The 16884-nt window shown below is 36.2% G+C and overlaps 1 protein-coding gene across 5 annotated transcripts in view; it reads right to left on the bottom strand.

The window, feature by feature from the left end:
• WNK1 (WNK lysine deficient protein kinase 1) overlaps nucleotides 1-16884 on the bottom strand; it is a 163546-nt gene that overhangs the window by 41653 nt on the left and 105009 nt on the right. For 4 of the 5 annotated variants that reach the window (XM_053557114.1, XM_053557115.1, XM_053557116.1 and 1 more), the window contains 4 exons: nucleotides 11889-11977; nucleotides 9934-10153; nucleotides 8521-8854; nucleotides 7348-7535 (listed from right to left, as the gene is read on the bottom strand). In XM_053557114.1, the coding sequence (XP_053413089.1) occupies nucleotides 7348-7535; nucleotides 8521-8854; nucleotides 9934-10153; nucleotides 11889-11977 (831 nt within the window). Of the gene's footprint in view, nucleotides 1-1280; nucleotides 2520-7347; nucleotides 7536-8520; nucleotides 8855-9933; nucleotides 10154-11888; nucleotides 11978-16884 lie in introns of all 5 variants that reach the window. The other variant, XM_053557119.1, reaches the window with a different exon arrangement.

The following is a 16884-nucleotide window of genomic DNA, read 5'->3' as shown; positions in this document are numbered from 1 at the left end:
GTATACATTTGATAAATAAAAGATATGAAATAATAAACAATAACTCTACTTCTTGAATTCTATTATGCAAATTATTTGCATGAGTGTGTATGTTCATATGCAAAAATAACTAAATTTAAATTTGTTGTGGAAAAACAAGGCCTGAGATTTGTTTCTTAGCTTGCAATACATATAAAGTCTTTTTTTTTTTTTTTTTTTTTGTAGAGACAGAGTCTCACTGTACTGCCCTCGGGTAGAGTGCGGTGGCGTCACATGGCTCACAGCAATCTCTAACTCTTGGGCTTATGCGATTCTCTTGCCTCAGCCTCCCGAGCAGCTGGGACTACAGGCGCCCACCACAGCGCCCGGCTATTTTTTTTGTTGCAGTTTTGGCCGGGGCTGGGTTTGAACCTGCCACCCTCGGCATATGGGGCCGGCGCCCTACTCACTGAGCCACAGGCGCCGCCCACAATACATATAAAGTCTTAAACCAATAAAATTAAGTGTACCACACACTACACTGTTGGTTGCTAAAATTTAATCAGTCCTTAATTTTATGAATGAATTTTATTCAGACATATAATAGTTTTGACTTGCTTGATGGCATTTTAAAAAGGCAAATTCCTAAGATATTTCCTTTTTGTAGTTTTAGACCCTTACTAATAGAAATTCTACATATTATTTCCTAATTACTGCTACCTGAAAACAAGTATTCCCTGTTTTCTATTCATTTCACTTTATAGAAAAAAAGTTACCCATGTTTTTAAAAATTTGTTCAGAGGAAGAAAGTAATACTTCACATTAGTATTCCTAAATAATCAATGTTGAGTCAACCTTACATTATAGACATTTACATTTTCACTACAGGTTGAAAATATTATATATAAGGATAGATGTCCTTTTTTCCCTTTTTGGGTAGATACGAGGTCTCACTGTGTTGCCAGGCTGGTCTTGAACTCCTGGCCTCAAGCGATCCTCCCACCTCAGCCTCCCAAAATGCTGGGATTATAGGCGTGAGCCACTCTGCCCAGCCAAAAGTCATTGCTTTTGATGAGTGACTGAAATCCTAGTTTTTGTGTTTTCTTTTCCAAGGGTTTACACATAGAATAAATTAGGCAGCATTTCTCACTTTTTAAAATGCAAGTAGTTTATAATTCCCCATAAAGATGGAAATTCTACTGATAAAATTAAACAATATTCCTCAAAAAATTCACGATTCAGGGAAACGAGGGGAAGAGAATTTATATTAATCATTCACTTAAAAGGGCAGTGTAAAAGAATTTTCGAAGTTTTCCTATAACCTGTGGTTGGAGTGCAGATCCTCCTGAAGAAAATGAGGCAGTTAAGACCTGCTGAGATGTGGTTCCTTGGGGAAAACAGAAGAAAAGTGGGGATTCTTGAAACACTGTCTGAGGCAGGCGGATAAAGGGTAATGAGACGTCAGAGCCAAGAGGTGCAGCTGCTCCCCCAGTAGGGGGAGGTGACTGAAAATCACTGGGGTCTGAAGAAGTGATTTGTGAGGAATCACTGGAATACTCTGGGCTTCCTATTGGCCAGTTCTGTCCAAAAGGCTCTACCACAGAAACGGTCAATTCTGGGGCATGGTAATTATGCTGTTCTTCAGTCACAGGCTGCAGGTGGCCATGTAATCCACTTGATTGAGGAGGAAGTTCTTCCAGATTCATGTCCACTGCAACCTGACGATTTCGGTAAGCACGTTGAGGTAAAACTCCACCTCCTTCTCCTGAAGAGGAGCTTGGTGTGTGAACATGAAATTCAAATACACAGCTGCTTCTGCTCTCATTGCTATGAGTTAACACAGCAGGCGCAGAATGAGGAACAAAAACAGGGTGAAATTTCAAACGTGTAGCATCTGTACTGATAGGTGCAGAAATACTAGAGAGGGGAGATCCTGGACTCAATCCAGAATCTAATCTTAAATTCTGAACGTGTCCTACCAGGAAAGCCTGTCCAGAGGGAAATTCAAACACAGAACTTGAGGTAGGGACCCCTTGTACTGGCTTCTGTTCAGGTATCTGTTTCATAGGACTTGAGAGTACTTGTGAGTTGTATGGAATGCCCTCATACTGTTCTGCCACCTGGGCCTGGTAATGTACCCCAGCTAGATACACTGCTTCCTGAGGAATAAAATAGTGAGCTTCTTCTGGAAGAATGAGTCCAGGTTTATAGTCACTGTAAACTTGAGTTGTTTCAAACATAGGATGGACCTGAATCTCACATGGCTCTGTAGTTACTCTACTGGCTGTAGTACCCAACATAACTACTGCCTCTGGTGTCCAGTTAGTTGGGCTGCCACCAGGTGGAAGATGATTTTGGCCAACAGTCCTCAGCAGGGGTTGGAAGTGGTGAGTTTGGGCTTCCAGGAAGGAGGTGCTCTTACGCCGCTGGGAAATGGCTACTTTCGGTGGACAGGTGGGAGGTGGTGAGAAAGAAACTGGACGTTCATGAATAGTTGGGAAAAATATCTGTGATTCTGGGTATGTTGGGGTACCCCCACACGGATGCGCCATGGACTGAGGCTGTATCAACATGAATAAGACAAGTAATTCATACATTCATATGTGAAATTACATCAGACATGCACAACTGGGTAGCTTTGTGTAACCCTATGAAACAGTTACACCAAATTTATAATTAATAAATAATACTTTTGAAAATTATGTGCATAGTAAAAATCCATTAAATACATCCAGGGCCAATAAAATCAATCTATGGGACTCTTTGCATTAGATAAGAGCTGCTTTTCCACAATATTCCTTTCTCAAAATAAATGGAAGAATTAAACTTCCTAAATAATTTTCTTTTACTCAAAATTGATATATTCACTTTTAACAATTAGTATTAAGAGTAAAAGAAGGCAATGCATGTAAAAGCCTAAGTATTTCTATAATGTTAAGTATGCTTCAATTAAGCTATTGTGTGTATACTTATCTTCCTATATTCTATATTTTTATTATCCTATTCTGTGCTAGAGACTTCAGTGTTATTTTCTTTTCAACTAATAGGATTCTTTCTAACTAGAAATCAGGAAAATTTGCATGGATAGTAAAAGACATGCAACTTGACTAGTGACAGTAATGTCCTTTGCCTGTTTATCTAAAATTAGATGAAAGTAATAGTTTTACTATATGAAACATGTTACACATGACAAATCCCAAATGTCCACTTTTCAGATTCCAGGTAAGGGCAGAATAACCATAAATTCTCTGATTCTAATAGCTGGTGTTCAAATCAGGTGCAAGGGACTATGTAAATGTAGCCAACTTGGTTTGACAGCATTTTTTGTTAACAAAAGAAGCTCTAATTTTAAGACTCTAAAGTTAGAAACCCAATTTGTCAAATACAAACAGTAGATGCTATAATACTTCACTATCATGTAGTCTCTTTTAAAAGAGATTGGCCTCATTCTTTCAATAAGGATGACTCCTCTAAGTTAAGTGTGGCTGTTCCCAATAACTAGTAGAACATTTTTATTTTGAATCAGAATGCTCATTTTACTGTTGTTTACTAATGGTGTGTCCCAAAGCCATCAAACCCCACACAGTTTTTCTCCTAAGTAAAAATCTGAAAATTCTGAGTTTGCTAGTTCAGAAAGTTAACTATATTCTCTACCTGGAAAAGCACAGCAAGGTCCCATAGTGCTTAAAACAATTTTAAGATATAGCTCTTTCATGGACATCAGTGGAGCCAAAGAAAGTCATACATACTATATGTATGTATTTAATATGTTCATTAAAGCCAAGGCCTCACTCTATTTAACCTAAGGAAAAAAATACTTCTATGAGGGAACACTATATAGCCTTTTAGTATGCTCACATATAACTTTACGCAAATAATTAAATTAAAACCAACTGCTACTCCTTGATTATTCCTTGCTATGATAAAAATGGGCTCATTCAGCTTCATTTTGTCCCCTTAGAATAAAGGAGAAAACACATTTGGGTAATATTTGATAAAAGTTGCTTTTGATTAAGTAAACAATGAGATAAAAATTAAATATACACTTTTTTTTTTATGTATTTTTTTTTTTGTAGAGACAGAGTTTCACTTTATTGCCCTCGGTAGAATGCCGTGGCATCACACAGCTCACAGCAACCTCCAACTCCTGGGCTTAGGCGATTCTCCTGCCTCAGCTAAATATACACTTTTAACTAGGACATGAAATTGCAAGGATATGTCAGTGAGGGATAGGAAGATATAATAGAAGATAAATTTTATTGGGCACGATATGTGCCAAAGACATCATAAGCATTCTCTTTCATCACCTCCTTGCTTTTTATTCCCCTTTAAACCTTTATTACAAAGTTTGCCTAGAAATAACTGGTCCTGCCCTTTATTCTATTTTTATTAAAATTCTTAATGCCTGGATGTATTCACTGGTAATCATTTTTCATTTGTCAGAAAGTTTACAATTACATACAGTACTGACAAAGAGAGAAGGCAGGCTGGAGCGTCGGTGCTTGCGCTGAGAGGCAGAGTGCATAGGCAGGACACTCTCCAATGCTTTAGAAAGCTTTTCAGCAAAACTTTCCTCAGGGGCAGTCCGAAGGAGGGAAGGAGAAAGAGATGCAGACAACACTGGTGGTGGGGTAGAAGGAGCACTGGGTGTGATGCAGGACAGAGAGGGAACAGCAGAAAGATGGGGAACACAAACCGACATGCTACGGCCACGACGAGGCTAAACAAAAAACAAACACAAACGAAAAATACAGTGCTTTGAAAACAAAATAACCAAATGTATAATGATTATAGGGCATAGCTGCATAAACAAATGTTCCATTTTCCCCCAATTCATTCTTTTTTTAAAGGAGAGATGTATTCCCCAAAGCATATCTGATAGATTACAACTATTCTCTCTACTCTGTTGGTCAAGTACAGGTTTTTTTCCCCTAATGAACAATTACAATAATGACCAATGGTCATCCTAAATATTTCAAAATAACAGCAACTATTATAAATTTACATCTAAATATGACAAACTGACTGAAGGGAGGAGACAGGGAAAACAATAAATATTGGCTTGCAGTTGTGAGAAAACATTAAGATTAAATAAGAGTGAATTCTATTAGTGTAAAGCACATTTATAAGATACAGAAGATTTTAAGACTGAATTATTTTACGGGAGTTCTAGAAACTCAGAAAATGATTCTCTGTTAGAAGGCATCAGACTAAAGAAGTTGTTGGCTCAGTATTTTATTTCTTATAATTGCTGATCTTTATTTACAAAGGTAAACAGGCATTATCTACCACCTAATGGGCACAATGTAAGTGTATATGGCATACCTCCTGGGTGTGGGACGCAACTACAACAGGAACTTTATCTCCTAGGCAAAATCTTAGCTTTCTAGAAGTAATTCACAACTGGATACAGGAAACGTTTTGTTCAGTTTGATTCTCTAAAGAATAACTTCAGATATATCAGAGATTCTACTTAGGTTTACAAAGTTTGAAGAACCTTAACAGAAAGGGTTTAATACTGCTATTAAGCAGTAAGTCAAAAACTGTAAGGCTGTCTTGAGCATATTTATTATTTCCTTTTAAATACTGTGAACTATGCAATAGTTTGTAAATGCAAAATTATGTTTTCTCTTCCAAACCTGGCTGCCTAGAATACTTTAAGCCAAATGTGTGGCCTACAGCAGCAAGTATATAGGTATCATTATGTGGTTATTTAGTTTTACCTTGATTCTATTTTTCTCCTGCCTTGTTTTTCTTTTATCCTAATTTTTAAAATTTTACTTATGATTTGTATATTATTATAACCACACTAAGTTCTTTCTGTAATGAAACAGGAAAAGAATTATAAAGATTTTTAAAAAAATACTCAGTATTTAATAATTTTTTATACCTCCGTGGAATATTCAAAGACAAAAAACAGTCTTCTTTTAGTGTACCAATAAATATATCTATGTTAGGGGCTCAAATATTTAATACTTTAATAATGATCATTCAATTTCCTTTTCTGAAACAGATACCCAATATTCATAACCCTGGGATGAATGATGCCAAGAAATTAAAAATAGTTTTAAAATAATCTAGTTACGATGATCCAGAAAAACAATCCACTAAAACAAAAGCAGAAGCTTATACGAAATGCTAATAAGTAATATTTGTCAAAAGACCGTATTACATTTTCTACGGTGTATTTATAAAGTTCTTGTACCCTAAATATTTTAAAGGTCAGAAAGAAGATTGTTAAAAAATTAGTGCATTTGTAGTTTTCCTTGTATTACTGTGGTCATTAATCTTGAGACCTAGTCAAAGCAAGGCTGATCAATGGATTCTGAAACTAATAAATATCTTTTATTCCAAGCTGTAGAATAAAAGATTAGAGCAAGCAGAAGCATCTTCTTAACAGGGAATGATTTATATTAAATGAAAAGCAAGAATTCCAGATTAAAAGCTTTATGAGAAGGAGGAGAAAAATCTGCTTAAAGATCTCACTAAGTAAGTGCTATTCAGTGACCAGTTACTCTCTAATTCCTTTCCAAGGCAGGTGATGTATTTTATTTTCCTCTGAAAACTTCAAAGAGTCAACTAAAGAAATGGGGTATTATCTAATGATCTACTTTAACATTCTCTATATAAGAAAGAGTGACTAATGGAAAAAATAGGATAATAAAGTATGTGTGTGTGCACAAATAAACACACACGTATACAAGCATAAACTATTTCAGGAAGTAATCTTTATAAGTTGATTCTGAAAATAAATCAGTAATAAAACAGATACCAAATAAAGGGGAAAAGCAAATGAACAGATACTGAGAAGGAACTTGTGTCCAACACAGACTTTAAAGGCAAAAACACGCACAGCAACTGATGATTAACTTAACACAAGCGCTAATTAAACAGTCATACAAATAAGGATTCTTTTACTCTAGAGTACTCACATGCAGCATTCTATAATGGTTTGAAGGTCTTACCTGTGTTTTATACAATAAGAAATCTTACAGAGAATATGCTTAGTAATTATTTTAATAATTAAGCCTTTGAGAAACTCTCCTTGCCCCACCCCCCAATCATCCACATGTCTAGCTTATTGTTCATTTCAACAGCTTCAACTCTGAAGTGCTAAAGACAGCATTATCTTTAGTCAAATGCAGACTATTCTAAATCTTCTACATAATTGCTTCACAGAGGCAGTTAATTCCCATACATTACTATGTATATCCTACTCTTGCTTAAACTACTCAATTATATTCTATAATAAACTTACTTCCTTTAGAGATATACCATTTATATTTTCTACTTCAGACACATAGTGCTACCTGAAGAAAGAATTTCAATTTACCAGGTTATCTTTTGACTCTCAATTGTAGTATTACATTCTCTTATTCATTTACTTACCACACTTGAGGGTGGATATACCCCATGGGGCTGAGATTGGGCCTGGACAGCAGAAGCTGTATGCCCTGGGATAGTGCCAGTAGAATGTGCCTGTTCATGTTGGGAACCATATGAAACTGTCTGTTGGCTGCTCACTCGAGATTCTGTGAAGACAGAAGATCCCTGACCGCTGTCAACTGTCCCATCAGCTGAAGGAGAAATTAATCACAAAAAAAAAAAGACAAATCACAAAAAGGAGGTTCACATTTTACCATCAGATTTTAGACTCATTACATTAGGTTTAATCAGTTATTTCTTTGCAGACTTGAACTAAATAAAAAAATGAACTGTAGTAATTATTCAGTAGATTTCTATATTTAAATGAGAAATCTATATGGAATAAGTTTTAATGTCTTTAAAAAAAAATTCTCCATCACACAATCTCATCACCTAAAGAGTAATGAAAATAAAATGGAATATCATAAGTAAGCCTTAAGTTTGAAAAAGTTTTCAAAGTATTAACATTGGAGATGAGGGGGTTTCTCACATTAAGCATATAATTGAATAAATAACTAGAGTTCTCATTAGTTTTTAGTCCATAAACTACTCAGCTTTGCTAAAAGCGCTCAATAGATTAATGGGTTCAATTTTAAGTAGCTGGGTGGTGCCTGTGGCTCAAGGAGTAGGGCACCAGCCCCATATACGGGAGGTGGTGGGTTCAAATCCAGCCCTGGCCAAAAACTGCAACAACAACAACAAAAAAAAAAGAAAGAAAGCAAAAAAGAAAGGAAAGAAAGGAAGAAAGAAAGAAAGAAATTTTAAGTAGCTAAGCCTATTCATTCTTTATTATAATTGTATTTTAAGAAACTGTAAAAAGGAAAAAATCTATAAATTGGAACTTCCAAGATGTTAGAATAATTTTATTTTATATATGATTATTAATATTTCTTTTATATTATTATATATTGTTTTTATTTTGTTTTATATCCTAAACACATTTCCTCATTGCCCTATCATTGTATGTTATTTGTCTTAAATGCAGATTAAAGAAAAGCTAGATGACAACTATTTCAAGTTACTCATTATACACTTGATTTATAATTCAAAAACAAAAGGCCAGTGCAAAATGATAAACAAGATAAAAAGTCAATTAGGAGCATCATTAATGTATTTGTTCACTTCCCCAATACTCACATAACACAGATAGAGTAGGTTGCGGGTACTGCAGTTGTTGATGTTGATCTGCTTCAGGTTCTTCAGGTTCTACTTGTGTAGAAACTGAAGCTGATGTGGTGGAAGCTATAGGTACACCAGTGCTAGCAGCAGGAAGCTGCTTGACTCCTGTCTGGGATGCACCGAATTGTTGTTCTACCTGCTGTTTGAGACTGCTCTCTTCCTGCTTTCTTTTTTCTTGCTCTTCCCGTACCAACTGCCGCTGCTCTCGTTTCCTTTTAATTAATGACACTCTGTCTTTGATAGCTTTAGCCATGGTCTTGTGATCACCTTCACAGACATACCCGGACTCTACCTACACGATAAAAATAAATTTAAAAAGACACTATAAAAAAAGTAGAGAAGAGGAGAAGAAAGAACTTTCTCAGGATTGGTTTTGACAAAATTAATCTTAGTCTGCATTATGCATTTCCTAACCATTTTTTAGAAACTGGCAGGGTTGGTATACCTACACTCCTTACAACAGACAAAACAGTAGGGTACCTAAAACCAGTTTCTAAACTGAGTAAGGTATTCTATTCTAGTCACTCTATTTCCTTCTTATACACAACCATTGATGTTGACTTCTGTTGCTTTTACTTCCATTCACTAGGCAAACTAGACAAAAACAACTGTGGTGAGTACATGAAGGTTTAAAGCTCTGCCCATAAAAAACCCGAATCCATCGAACATTCTAAAAAACTAAATTAAAAATAAGTAACTCTTTCATACCCGATTTTTTCTCAAAGGCAACCACTACTTTTGAATGGTTCTACTAAATATCTCTGCATACTAATGAGCTGTCAGCTATCATAGGCATTGTGGTGAGTCTATAATTTGTGAAGAGTTTTCTTTTGGAAAAGTGATCTTTCAGATATACTTTAAATAATGATCTATCAAAGCCTTTCTATTAACAATAGATCTTGAAAAATCTCTTTAAAGTATTTAAGAACCTATATCTGTTTATAGGTTTTATCTAGATAATTGATCAAAGGCTACCTAATATGCCAACATTTGAAACATAAGTTGTCAAACTAAAGAGGCTAATACAAATTGGGAGTCCTTACAGACTTTCAAAATGACTTCAGAATGTATTCTAGCCCTACCTACTCATCTATCCATCTCTGTATCTTTTCTCAAATAAAAACAACTTTAAGAAGAACTACAAAATCTAATACCGGTTTTAAAAATACCCAAAAAAGTACAAAGAAAAGAGTTAAAAAAAAAAAAAAAACACAGGAAAATCCTGCTTCTCAAAGGGTAACTGGGGACAAAATAATTTTTGGCCAGTGGGATATGCCACAAATACCACTTCATGAAGTACTTTTTTGCTCAACAGTATCAATGTATATAAATCTACATCAATTTTAAAATGGTTGATTAGTGTCAATTTACCATTTCTTGAGCAACATCTTCTGGGACATCTCTCTCCAAGTCAAAAGAAAACTCAATGGCTTCATTGTCCTTGTATTTTCCCTTTAATTTCTTAATATCTTCGATACGTAGCCACAATTTAATGGCTATCTTTTCTCCATCATCTTCTTCTGCTAATTCTACCCGTACCCCTGTTTCCTCCTGGAAGAAGGCATGGTTCAAAAGGTCTTTGATGGAATATCTTCCAAAGAAAGGAAAAAGAAAAGGAACAAATTAAAATGCTGTTAGTTTGAAATGTAGCTGATTATTGTTATTAATAAGAATAAATGTGAAAAGAAAAATGGCAAGTTTATAGCTCATTTTATATTGCTGTAATTTAAGTGGTAATTACAGTTTTACTCTCACAGAATATCATAACAATCTCATTTATGAATAAGAGCTAATAGTAATAATTTTTAAACCCATTGATCTAATCTTGTTAGCAAACAGTGTACTATTAATGGCAAGTAATGCATCAAAGCTTCAAAATACAACATAATCATTTTTATTAGTACAAAAAAATCCTCAGATGTAAGATCTTGTCTGTTCCTTGATCAGCATCCAGTGAGATATCATCTCCTGATTATTAGGAAATGGAGGCTTCGAAAGGTTGAGAATCTTGCTCAGTTATAGAGATGGTGGTAATCAAAACTGGAAAATAAATCTTTTGATTTCTACCTTGGTACCTTCTACCATAACAATCTTTATTTATCCCCAATAAATTCACTCAATTCCTTGTTCAACAATTAATGTACTAAACAAGTAAAAGGCTGATTGTGAAACCAAGGGGATAAAGAGACTCAAGAACTCTCAACTAAACTACGAAAAAGCCTTAAAGACTATGATGTTAAGGTCTTCCAAATAACAAAGTTATGAAAAGAATGAGATTGGAGAAATGAAGATATAGAATTCTTGAATTTTGTCAATATACCTGATTGCTATCATCTTCAGGTAGCAGATCATGCTCAATTTACAATTTATATTTGTATTAGCTGATCTACTTCTTCTTTTTTTGGAAGGCATGGTGGGAGGGGCAGTGAAGGTTGATTATTTTTCAAAAACAGACAGCGGACCCTTGCTATGCCTAACAGGCAATGAATCAGCTATGTGGCAGATCAAATACTTGCCACTCCTCTGAGAAAAGTCTTGTTAGTACAAATGATTAAGCCAGATCTCATCCTATGCCTTGGGCAAAGTCTTCTCTTTTTACTCAAAGGAATGCTGATGTTTTGCTCTTCTTGAATTCTGGCACAGCAAATTAAAACCTGCATAGTTGAATTGATTTTAAACAGCCAAGATTTTATTTCACCTTCTAGAATTCAATGGGTAAAAGGCTGAGGAACAGATTTCCTGTATTAGAGACTAAGTTTTATAAATCATGCTGACGCTGTAAATTAAGTAGTTCTCATGGGATATGGTACAATGAGAGATGTGGATAAGGTACTTCTGATTTACTTAAAACTCTATGAAACCACGTTTGTTTTTTTTTTCCCCCTGAGATAAAGTCTCATTCTGTCACACTGGCTAGAGTACAGTGGCCTCATCATAGCTCACTGCAACTCCAAACTCCTGGACTCAAGCAATCCTCGTGCCTCAGCTCTTGAGTAGCTGGGACTACAGGTGCACATCAACATGCCCAGTTACTTTTCTATTTTTTGTAGAGATGGGGTCTCACTCTTACTCAGGCTGGTCTTGAACTCCTGAGCTCAAGCAATCCTCCCAGAGTGCCAGGATCAAAACCACATTTTACAGTGTTCCAGTGTATCTGATCTGAATAACTTCAATGGACAGAACCTTGTTATTAAAAATGTTACATGGCAAAATTACAGAAACTAACAATAAATATTAAATACACCTTAGACTGAGAGCTGTACTCAAGAGCACATTACGTTTTGGATTTTTGTTAAGCATTGTAAAGGTCAAAAGAGGCAACTTACCTTTCATCTTTGTTTTGCCGTATGCATCCTTCAATGATTTCCTTCACTTCAGGAATTGCTACTTTGTCAAAACTAGCTGGCTTCACTCCCTGAAAACCGTAGAAATAACAGAAACAGTAATGAAAGCAGGGCTTTTGACCTTTGTTTTTAAAATTTCCAATTAAGGTTCTTATAGGTTGCCTTCTTACTATCCTGGATTTTTTCTGATTTGCCTGCAGGGTCAAGGTTAGATAGTGGCAACGTAGCTAGTTTCTCAAGAGAAAACAAGAAGGACAGTTTGACACTGTGGTCACTTACTTCCATATGTGACAATGGGAAAATTCAGACTGGTGTTATTATCTTCGGCTGTGTTTCAAATAAAAGAATATATTATATAGGCTTAAATGAAGGCCAAATGGTCTAATTGGTTTGGAAAATCTTTTGTTCAACCTTGTTTCTAGCACATTCATTAATATAGTATTTAATTATTTTGAATGCTGAACTTATGTGTGGGCATGAATTCACATGCTTCGTTTGGCAGGCCTTATGTTATCGTAGTACTCTTTAACAAGCTCAACTAATACAGAACAAGTTCAGGATTTATGTTGCTTTGGTATGATAACAAGCAAATTGCTTGTACAAATTAAACATAAAATGAAAAGCAATATATCAGACCCTTATAAAAGATCAGATTTGTAATTAATTTCAGAAGAAGACTCATTACTACCAGTATTATACTATGTATGGGATACTACCCAGTAGCACCACAGTGATAGTTTAGACAGGAGTCCAACCTTTTTTCCCTGTTGCACATTGGAAGCATAAGAGTTGTCTTGCACCACATGTTAAATACACAAACACTAATGAAAGCTGATTAACAACAAAAAAGGTACTTGCATACTTTTCACAATATCCGACATCATAGATGAGCAAAAAGTCCTCACAAAATCAGCATGCAGCCATGGGCTGCAGGTTGGACACCCCCAGTTTAGAACCTTCATAAAGTATGAATTCTTTAAAAATAAAATTTCCAGCAATGTGTGGAAAAATACTCAAGATATAAGAACAACAAAACACCATTATCTATTCCCACCTCATCTAAATGACCACATAAGAGTTGAAGTAGCTACAATGATATGTCATCCAGGGACACTGTAAGTCTACAAAACAGATTTTTTTTTTTTTTGTAGAGACAGAGTTTCACTTTATCACCCTCGGTAGAGTGCCGTGGCATCACACAGCTCACAGCAACCTCCAACTCCTCAGCTTAGGCGATTCTCCTGCCTCAGCCTCCCGAGTAGCTGGGACTACAGGCGCCAGCCACAACAGATTTAAAAAAAAAAAAAAAAAAAAAAAAGGAGTGTTGTTCAGGAAAAAAAATTACTGAATAAGTGACCAATATAGTAAAACAAAATTAGTAATAATCTACTGAATCACAGAGATACATGTCATCTCTCACAGGTCTAAATGAAATACATCAAATAAATAATTAGCTCTGAAGTCTAAATACCAGACTTTTATCTAAAGATGTAGTAATTCTCATCAATTACTCACTATATTAATCCAAAGTCCTGATTTGGAGAATTCTATACCTAGGGCCAAGCCACAGCCAAGACACTGTGTAACAAGGCTGAACCTGAAGTTAAACCCATGTACTTAAAAGGTTTATGAGAAAGAGTACAAAGATTACTTTTTTTATTTTCCTCTACCTTATTTTTCCATTTCCAACTAAGCTTTTCCCTATTGTTCTTTGTCTTTACATTGTTCCAATAAAAACAAGAAAATAACGCTGCAGAAGCTAAAGACTGCTTTAACTAAGCAAGCTGGCATTTCAAACAGTCTTAAAATAGGAACTGCTTTAAGAAAAAAAGATGGCTGGGAGTGGTGGCTCACACCTGTAATCCTAGCACTCTGGAGACCCAGGTGGGTGGACTGCTTGAGCTCAGGAGTTCTAGAACAGCCTAAGCAATAGTAAGACCCCATTTCTATTTCTAAAATAGAAAAATTAGCCAGGCATGGTGGTACATGCCTATCATTCCAGCTATAAGAGGCTGAGGCAAGAGGATTGCTTGAGCCTAAGAGTTTGAGGCTGCTATGAACTATGATACCAGGGTACTCTACCCAGGGTGACAGAATGGGACTCTGTCTCAAAAAAAAAAAAAAAAAAGGGATGCTGCATACTTTAAAAGTTCTCTGGTAGTATAGTCAGCCCTCTGCATCCATGATTCAACATCCATGTATTCAACCAACTGTGGATTGAAAATAGGTGGGAAAAAATTACAACTGTACTGAACATGTACAGATTTTCCTTATTCCTAAACAATACATTAATATGACTATATAGCATTTACACTGCATTAGGTATTATAAGTCATCTTGAGATGACTAAAGTATATGGAAGATGTACATAGCTTAACATGCAGATACTATGGGCCATTTTGTATTAGGGAATTGAAAGCACTCTCACATTTTCGTATCCATGAGAGGTCAAAGTCTTAGAATCAACCCCCACAGATACCTGGGAACAACTGTATTTTATTTTTATGTTTGGTTTTAGTTTTCTACAGTAAACATATAAAATTGCATGAACTTTTAAAATGTTATTTATATTAAGTTTGTAGAATATTCACTAAAAATGACTGCATTTGGTAAAACTGGACATTCATACATACTTGGTGTTTGAATGGAAAGACAGTTATGAATGTTACAGAAAAGTAGCTAGAGGGAATATATAATTTGATGAGGAAAAATGTTCCTTCTTCCATAAGCACATACTTTTCAGAGGAATGCATTCAGACTACTGGCAGTCAAGCTCTTATATATTAAGTTAATAAAGCAAACATATACTAATTCTTCAGTTTCAATCAAAGCATAGGCACACTGGAAAAATGAAAGAATTTAATAGACTTGAATTCAGTGTGAATTGGATAAGCAGAAGCAGTTCTGACCTTCAGGTTTCCTGTCTAGCAAATGGATAATACACCTACCCAACTTAGCTACCTAAATTTATAGCAGTTGAATTTAGATGTCATATCTGGGTTGAAAGCTCTTTTTATTAATAAACATGCTGACTCAAGGCCACCTTTGAGCTCAAAGACAATCATCAAAAATAAGAAAACTTAGGGTTAAAATATTCTCTTGAACTCACTTCCATCTAGATTATCTTTGCAATAAACCTCTTGTTAATGCTAGTGTTGCACACCTATATGGATTCATGACTTTGCAAATAGGAATTCCTATTTATATGTAGGGTAGTTGAACAAACTAGATGTGACACAGTCAAATCAGTGAGTGTGTACAATATAACCTCAAATCTACTAAGTTATGTTGCTTTTTTCAACCCATGCCAAGATTTAGGTACAGAAAATTCCATACCAATGCTATGCAACATATTCAGATACCACTACTGCCTTATAAGATGTAGTATAGGTGCCAAGCTAGTCAATAAAACTGAGATATACCTTACCAGTCTAACAGCTGGTATTAAAAGATTAAGACTGCTTACTGCTACCCACTTAAGATACTGAAAAATGTAACAAGGTATTTCATTAGCAACCACCAAGAAGCCAGAATTATCAAAATACCTAGCAAGAGGGCTGGGCACTGTAGCCAACACCTATAATCCTAGCACTCTAGGAAGCCAAGATGGGTGGGTTGCAGGAGTTCAAGACCAGCCTGAGCAGGACCTTCTCTACAAAACAAAACAAACAAAAAAACCTAGCTAGGTGTTGTGGGCTGGCATCCCAGCAATTTGGGAAGTTGAGGCATGAGGATCACTTGAGTCCAAGAGTCTGAGGTTGCTATGAGCTATGATGACACCACCCTAGGATGTCAACCCTAGAGTGACAGAGTGAGACTCTGTCTAAAAACAAAAACAAAACAAAAAAAACCCCACCAAAATATACTTAGCAGAGGTATTCTGAATCATTTAGGAAGAATATATGTATAGGTATTATATACTAAAAAGTTGACAAACCAATTGTAAAGAATGAATATGAGACCTCACTGACCAACAATAAAGTCATCTGGAGCACAGATTAGAGGCTGCATAAAATAAACAATTACATTTTTGACATGCCCACCATACTCTAGGTTTCTTGTTCTTAAGACATGAGAACTCAATGTATTCTTTATAGATGATTTTTTAAAAAGTTGTGCCAGGTGTGGTAGCTCATGTCTGTAACTCCAGCACTCTGGGAGGCTGAGCCTAACCAAGAGTGAGACCCTGTCTTTAAAAACAGCCCAGCGTTGTGGCAGGTGCTTGTAGTCCCAGGCTGGGGCAAGAGAATTGCTTGAGCCCAAGAGTTGGAGGTTGCTGTGAGCTATGGTGCCACGATACTCTGCCAAGGGTGACAAAGGGAGACTCTGCCTCAAAAAAGAAAAAAAAAAGTTGGTCTAGATTATTCTAAAATAAGAATTTAAGTACTGGATAGAACAGAGTAACAAGTCTTGGCACCTGTAGCTCAGCAGCTAGGGCGCCAGCCTCAAACACCGGAGCTGGAGGGTTCAAACCCAGCCTGGGCCTGCCAAACAACAATGACAACTATAACCAAAAAATAGCTGGACATTGTGGCGGGTGCCTATAGTCCCGCTACTTGGAAGGCTGAGGCAAGAGAATCATGTAAGCTGAAGAGTTGGAGGTTGCTGTGAGCTGTGACACCACAGCATTCTACAGAGGGTGACACAGTGAGACTGTCTAAAACAACAACAACAACAAAAGAAAACCAACAAAGTAATGATAAAATGTTTTATGATGAAAGATTTCATCTTTCTTTTTTTTTTTTGTAGAGACAGAGTCTCACTTTATGGCCCTGTGTAGAGTGCCGTGGCCTCACACAGCTCACAGCAACCTCCAGCTCCTGGGCGTAAGCAATTCTCTTGCCTCAGCCTCCAGAGTAGCTGGGACCACAGGCGCCCGCCACAACGCCCGGCTATTTTTTGGTTCCAGTTTGGCCGGGGCCGGGTTTGAACCCGCCACCCTCGGTATATGGGGCTGGTGCCTTACTGACTGAGCCAC

Source organism: Nycticebus coucang, chromosome 12, assembly GCF_027406575.1.
Source record: "Nycticebus coucang isolate mNycCou1 chromosome 12, mNycCou1.pri, whole genome shotgun sequence".
NCBI classification, from domain to species: Eukaryota; Metazoa; Chordata; class Mammalia; order Primates; family Lorisidae; genus Nycticebus; species Nycticebus coucang.
This window is presented reverse-complemented; position numbering and strand designations above follow the sequence as displayed.